The sequence below is a fragment of the Fulmarus glacialis genome, unplaced genomic scaffold (genome assembly GCF_000690835.1).
Source record: "Fulmarus glacialis isolate BGI_N327 unplaced genomic scaffold, ASM69083v1 scaffold26349, whole genome shotgun sequence".
Taxonomy (NCBI): domain Eukaryota; kingdom Metazoa; phylum Chordata; class Aves; order Procellariiformes; family Procellariidae; genus Fulmarus; species Fulmarus glacialis.
Window position 1 is genome coordinate 903 of NW_009234277.1, and position 7,535 is coordinate 8,437.

The 7,535-nt window shown below is 35.7% G+C and overlaps 1 protein-coding gene across 1 annotated transcript; it reads left to right on the plus strand.

The window, feature by feature from the left end:
* The first annotated feature begins 256 nt into the window (after positions 1-256).
* Positions 257-5,615, plus strand: LOC104082473 (signal peptidase complex catalytic subunit SEC11C). The gene is made up of 5 exons (XM_009585605.1): positions 257-362; positions 1,251-1,400; positions 3,530-3,649; positions 4,925-4,982; positions 5,413-5,615. Exons 1-5 carry the CDS (start codon positions 280-282, stop codon positions 5,464-5,466), a joined length of 465 nt encoding a protein of 154 aa, XP_009583900.1. The 5' UTR covers positions 257-279; the 3' UTR covers positions 5,467-5,615.
* Positions 5,616-7,535: the final 1,920 nt, after the last annotated feature.

The window sequence follows — 7,535 nt, forward strand, 5'->3', positions numbered from 1 at the left end:
GACTATTGCACAGGCATAATAAGCCAGGATTGAGGCACACAATGGATTAAAACGTTATGCTGCAGTATGGTTTATGCGGTTGGATTGCCGATACAGCAATCTATTCCATGAGGCTTCTGTTGGAATACGATTTTAGCATAGAAGTCCACGTGCCTGGATTGTGATTCAGTGTTGCATATGGGTTGAAATTCTATGTTGTGCTCCTAAATACAACACAGTAACTTTTAAAAACAATTTTCTTGTTTCATATAGCTGTATTATCAAGTCTTAAATTTTGCTATGATAGTGTCTTCTGCCCTTATGATATGGAAAGGGCTGATCGTCATTACTGGAAGTGAAAGCCCTATTGTTGTGGTGCTCAGGTAAGTCAATGTAAAGGCTTTTTTGTTAAAGTCCAAATACTGTTTTGTCCTTTGCTTCCTCCCCTTCCCCCTTGGATAGATTCGGAGTTTGAAATCTCACCTACTCAAAAAAGTACTCTAACATTTATTTTCTTCTAACTCTGTTTTTGGACACTTAGCAAACACTGCTATCATAATTGCAGTCTAGTTTTGATTGAAGTTTGTAGAAGCAGTAGGTACGTGATATATAAAGAGCCAGTCCTGCAGGCCCTTGAGTGCTGATTAAATACTTGAAGTTAAACACATGTTCATGGAAGATTCAGCCTTACAGAAACTGAATGTGTGTCAGCAAGGAATGTGTGCAGTCAATAACAGTATTTTAATGGGAATCGTCTGTTCATGTTATTAGTTATGGGATCTGGAATCCTGCCTTAAAGGTTGTTACCAAAAGGTAACTATGGCTGGCTTTGAAAAAAGGCATGGGTTTTGTGATCATTAATAGTAATCACTGATGTAAGCATAATTCGTGCTCATGTTAATTAAATTCTCTCTATACAGAAGTACTTCCTGTTGTACTGTGAAACATTTTTGGCTTTTCGCTAATGGATTGGTTTTCTTAACCGGATGGCTTGTTTTGTTCCTTCCTCATAGCTACAATACTGTTACTTTTCCATACAGCTTCTTTCTTTCTTTCACTGAGGGAGTAAGAAAGTCATCTATAGCCTGGCTCAGCTTGGGACTTACTGAGGTTTGGGTTGTGTTAAATGTCTGTGTAGTGTTACTGAATGGGTAAAGCTACAGATTTCAGTTAAAATCATGAGTTTATCTGTAAGAATTAGATATTCTTTATTTTCATGGTTCTTCTTTCATTTACCATAATGTTAATAAACTCTTTCTTTTTATTTGTAGTGGCAGCATGGAACCAGCTTTTCACAGGGGAGACCTGTTGTTCTTAACAAATTTCCATGATGACCCAATCAGAGCTGGTGAAATAGTTGTTTTTAAAGTTGAAGGCAGAGACATTCCAATAGTTCACAGAGTAATCAAAATACATGAAAAGTAATGCAACTTGGCATTTTCCTTGTTTCTAAATATAGTTTACTTCACCGTGGCTTTCACTTACATTTTAATTTGGTAGTATTTTATGAAAAAGGCAAGTGAGGATATGCTGTAAGATAAAACTCATCTCTAGGATGTGATCCGCTTTTGTCCGCAATTCTGTGGCGCACTTCTTGAGACCCTGCCTCCTGTCCCCCAGTGAAGTCACTCAGGTTCGAAGTAGATAAACCTATGCCAAAGAGGAGTCCAGTAACACAAGCTATACATGTTATTTTTGCCAGCAGTAGCAATATGTATGGGAGCAGAGTCCACTTCTGTACTGACTGTTGTAGAATTGGGATTTTGGTTATGAGAAATAGCTACTTCCAAAAGCAAATCTCTGAAAGAAGGTGAAGATTCAGAATCAGGAAGTTTTCCAGAAAAGAGATTTGACTCAGAATGAAAGAAGAGATTCTTATTCTTTTTGTGTCTGTTAGTCACAATGCCAACAACAATTCATGCTGAAAAGCAACAGGTAGATTACTTGTTTTTACCTTTATTGCATATCCTTGGTATGATAAACAGTTCCTTCTCAAAGAGAGGCAATTCTGTTTCTAATTCTGCACAGCGAAAAGCTAACCTGGAGGTGGCAGGCATTGGCATATTTGCTCCTCAGGAGGTCCTGGCCATGAACTGAAGGTGTTTATCTTTTGAGTAATACCTGTTCTGCAATGCATTTTTGAAACAAATATGTAGATCGAAGAATTACCTCTTTTTTTTTAATACCTAATTTGTCTTCATAAAAACTCCTTGTTTCTTGATATCATTACTTGCAATTAGCAGCTTCTTGAGCAAAGTCATTCTGAAGATTGTAAACTTAATTATTTAAATGGGAGTGTTGAACGGAAGTCTTGCATGCATTGTCTGCACATACGCCTAATGCTTGAAAGGGAGCGAAACATGGCAGGCTTTCTAACAGCAGTGGTTAAATTATATCACGTTCAAAACGTAGCGTAAGATACTTTGTTCATTTGAAACGGTAGGGAGAGGTTATGATTTGGGCGTGTTCAGGGTTTTAAACCTCTATTCCTACAGAAAGGAACGAGCCTCCTTAACGGCCAGGAGAGGTCAGGACGTCCGAGGGAGCAGCCTGGCGCTCTCAGCGTTGCAGGTGTTCATCTGTGGGGGGAAGAGTGCCACCTAATGAAGCCTTTCTGTTGCTCGGATTTCTCCATACACTCCCCTAAAAACCCCACATAATGTTTTGTCCACATGATGTTATTTGAAGACTGGTTACGTGTATTTTTTTATTTACCACATTAATAAATATCAAACTAAGTGAGGTTTTGCCTGGAACTCACTATATTGTTTAACAATTAATGAGTGACCTAAAACTGTGTTGCAGTGTTAGTGACAAAATACTGAATTTGATGCAGATTTGCAGTACTTTAGAGGCTCTTCAATATTTATTTCTGTCAAAAGGAAATACTTATTTTGACATAAATATGATTACTAGGAGTTAAACAAGTGTATAGAACTTAGAGGAAAATTGCCTAAAGCATTGTATTATTATACCACTTGCTTTCCTAAGGGAAGATTTTTAGGGTCTACCTCATCTGAAATTTGTGATTAAAATTCAATTAACTTCATTCTCTAACGTGTGATGACTTCACAGGATCTTATTCCACAATTTGTAAAGAAACAACTAACCAAAAAAAAAAACAAACCCAGAAAAACCTCTTAGTAGGGTATTATTCAGTATTTCAGAGTTAAATTTCTGTTCTGTTGAAAATGCAGAGGGCTGGGTTTTTTTTTTCCCCACATAGGCACATACTGCTTTTGTTGGGGAAGTTTAATGCCTGCTCTGGATGGACAATATCCCTTTCGTGTTCGCTGTGTAATTGCTTACATCAAATGACAATCTAGAAGTGTTTTAAAAAATACTTCTTGTTAAAATCTGTTGACTCTGTCAGTAAAGTCTGTAATGTTAATGATTTAACAGTGTTTGTTAAATAAGCAGGACAAGCAGGACTGGAAGTAAATATTGTTATCTAATCTTGTAGCACTTTTCATCTTCATTGTGCTTTGTAGATGTTAATTGAGGTTTTTAAATTAAGTGGTATTTAGTTTATCACCTCGTTGCCTTCTAGAGAACATGGGAACATCAAATTTCTGACTAAAGGTGATAATAATGAAGTTGATGATAGAGGCTTGTACAAAGAAGGTCAGAATTGGTTAGAGAAGAAAGATGTTGTTGGAAGAGCAAGAGGGTAAGTAATGCAAAATGTCTATGTTCTTTGTAACTAAAATGGAAAATGTAGAATTTAAATCGCTTCTGCTGTTGGTACAAACTAGATCTGGTATGGTATTTTTTTAATTTCTCAAATAAAATAGTGATTAAAAAATTTGTTTTACCTGGAAAAGTTGCTTTCTGTAGTCCTCTCACTGATGTGGAGAGTGGAAATTAATTTTTTGAAAAAAAAATTTATTTAACAAATAGTTCACCAATAGATACAAAATTAACCAACTTATCCTTGTAATTTCTAGAAATTACTAGGAAGTTATTTCCACATTCCACAGGAATTTTTTGCAAGGTTTGAGCTTTTGACTTTGTTCCCTCCCCCAGTTGAGATGAAATCTCTAAGATTTTTCTCAAATAACTTGATTAAATTTTTATCTAAGGAAAAAAAAAATTATTTCGCATTCAGATATGCATTAGTGACAAGCGTTAATGATTGTTTTACACTGTTCTTATTTGGAATGCTTTTGCTTAGAGCCTGTGGCAAAGTATTGTTTGGACTATGAGAGTCTTAGTGATGCCATGAGAAGCTTGATGTGAGTTCTGCTGTGTCCAGTAGGCTAAGATTAATGTCATGGGCCAAACCCAGTGGAAAGTACGACTTCTTGTATCGCCTTATACACTTGTGTGTTTTCTTGCCTAATATAAGAGTTCCATAAGTTGTTGTAAATATAGGGTTAACTTGCATAACAGTTCAAAATACTTTTCTGCAAGAATATTTATTTGCTTGATTTTTTTAGATTCTGTCCCTGCCTTCAAGTTAAATAAAAAGAAACACTACAGGTGCCCCCCTAAAACTTTAATGCTGGTAGACTAGGTTAAATGCTAATTTTAAATACTTTCCATATTAGTTTGAAACCGTTTCTGTGTTAGATTATATGGCTTTTGTAGCTGCAGAACAACGGGAGACCCTGAAGAGCTGATTCCCCTGTGTTGTAGGATGTCAGGCTTTTGTGGGAACCCCTCATTATGATGATATTTATTTGCCATTTCTGGGATCCATGTGTATTTTTGATGCTATGAATAATATGCAGCAAGATGAAGCATGGGAGGAGAGGGAAATCTAAGAGATCTTGCTCCCAAATTTTCATTAAGTACGTATTGTCTTTAAAGCTCTTGCTGTCTATCTGAATTTTTTTTTTCTCTGAAATCCATTATCTAAAATATTCAAGACTGAGTAACATTGAAACGTTTCCATGTAATATTTGAGGGTTGATCTTACATTCATCTGTTTTGTCAATTACAGATTTTTGCCTTATGTTGGTATGGTAACTATAATAATGAATGACTATCCAAAATTTAAGGTATGTATACAGGCATTTTGCATACTTGAATTCAAAACTATAAAATAGCAAGTAAAGGTAGTAAGAATCTTGCATATAAGAATACATGTTAATAGGTTTGTTTCTGTGGTTCGGTACCTAATGTAAAATGAGCTGTGTTTTCTTGCTTATTTTAGTTGTCTGTTATCCAGTAGAACTTAGTATTTGTAATCATTTGAAAATATTTAATTTGTAGGAATGTCGTAAGTTAAGTGTATACAGTTGTGATGCCTATTTATAATGAATATGATCACATTAAAATATTCTTGTAATTCTGTAGGAGCACAACTCTAGAGTTGTGTACTCATCTAGAAGGTGTAATGTTGGAGAGGGCACACTTTGAACAATTTGTAATTTCAGAGCTTCTATGAAGAGAAATTATAATTGGTCTTTTCTCTATTTTCTTTTGCAGTATGCTCTTCTGGCAGTAATGGGAGCATATGTACTGCTGAAACGTGAATCCTAAAAAAAAAAAATAAAGGTCACTTTTCCAACAACAAAGTTAAATATACGGGGAAAAAAACCTAATATATTTAAGATGTTTTCATTTCTGTATACATTTACAAAACTGTGCAAGCTTTTGTCTTGTCTAAATAAACTGTACAACTAATGAGTAAAGCTTTTGGCTGTTGGTTAATTATGTAATGGCGTATTTACTATTTTAAATAGATGCTGCTTTCAGTTAGCCTTTTGCTTGTTTGGAAGACACTGACTGTCATGTGCTAAAGCAGCTTATGGCACTCTTTGACATGCTGTGTTGTTTTTCTTAAGTGGTACTGCATCTGAACCCACTTTCTCCCTCCTGTTTGTTAATTTTTTTTGCTTGATTATTTTTAATCTCTGTCAGCGCCCTCTCTTTTCACGACCATACAAATTGTTTTTATCAGTACTTGTAAGGACACAGCATATGTGTTGGAACAGGTAGTGAGTTGTAGGAGTTTAGTCCGACTTACGCCTGAGGAAAGTTGTCTAGATATGGCTGACAAAAATAGACAAGAAAGGGTCTTCCATTCTGGTTAAGAACTAAGAAATGGAAACTTGGAGCTTTTTCCCTGAATTTGAAACTTGCTCCTTTGTGGTGTAGGCACAAAAAACCTAATGGCCTGATTTTGAGAGGCCTGATTTTTAGGGACTCTGTATGTTTCTAGAATTCAGGCTGTTAACCATTCTGCCTTTATGATCCTAGCTATAAAACAAACCTAACAAAAAGATTTTATGGGGCTTTATTAACAGTTGTAAATTACTGAATGAATAGCATAGTAGTGTACTTAAGTAATATTACCAGTAAGGGTAAGATATAACTCATATTCCAGTTCTGAGTATGTATTGTCCTCTTCTATCATATGATACCTGAATAGTGTTAAACATAAAATTGATTTTTCATTTTAAAACTTACCTGGTAACTGTCTTACATGAAATTCTGGATTTTTCTCTTCTTGGCTTCAAACATCAATGTTGTACCTTCAACAAAGCAGAACTTGTTTTCCTCGCTTGCTTTGTTTTTGTAGCTTTGATAAGGAACAGCGTGATGCTTTTTTTCCTATGGAGTTTTGTTTCTTCTGTAATCCCCTACCTCTATGAAAGTATACCATTATACAATAATGGCACCTCTTCTTTTGTAACTGCTGAAAGGCAGACAACTGCTGAATTTTTCCAAGTAATATTACTAAGCAGTTTTCATGACAAACTGTATTATAAAAATGACTTATTTTGTGTCAAATTGTGTAGAAATAAAATTGAGTCTAATAAATGGCATGTCAGAATAATTTAGGTATCCTTAATGCAGTCTTCCCGGAAGTGTACCAGTTAAGAAAAAATAACTTAATTTTTTGAGACAGTGTAGTAAGATTTCCCCCCACCCCAGTATTGCTGAAAGCAGAATTTATTCCTATCCACCCCCGCAATGCAACCACAGTCGGCTCTAACTTTGAGAGTGGGGTTTTGGACATAACCCAAATGTCGATTCAACGCACTGTTACGGGAATTTATTCTTGTGTTGAGGAAACATGGATTAGTAAAATGATACAAGGATAACATCTAAATATGTGGGTTCATGCTCAGAAAAAAAGGTGGTATTTCTTGGGTATGATATCTTGTGTCTTGTTTTAACTCTTCTTGATAAAATCTTAACCTGCAGAATTGACTTGCACAATGGAGTAAAATACGGTTGTCAGTGTTGCCAGATCTGCTCTTTTAGTGAAATGTTGGGTGGCGGTGCGGGCCCAGTTCATCTTCCTGGTTTTAGCTGGATGCCTTCATCTGCTAATTGCATCCACCAAAGCAACTTTGGTCAGCCACGTACAATAACTTGTTCAACCATATAGGTAATCTACTTTCTCTTTTGTGATAAACAATAGCTTTTTTTTCAGCCAGTAGGACCAGATGCTGTAATGATGAATCTTACATAAATATGAAAAGTTCCTGCCTGTGTGGGAAGGGTGTAAAGAAGATGAACATAGACTCTTCTCAGTGGTGCCCAGTGACAAGGCAAGAGACAATTCCATCTGAACATTTGAAAAAAAAATTTTTACTGTG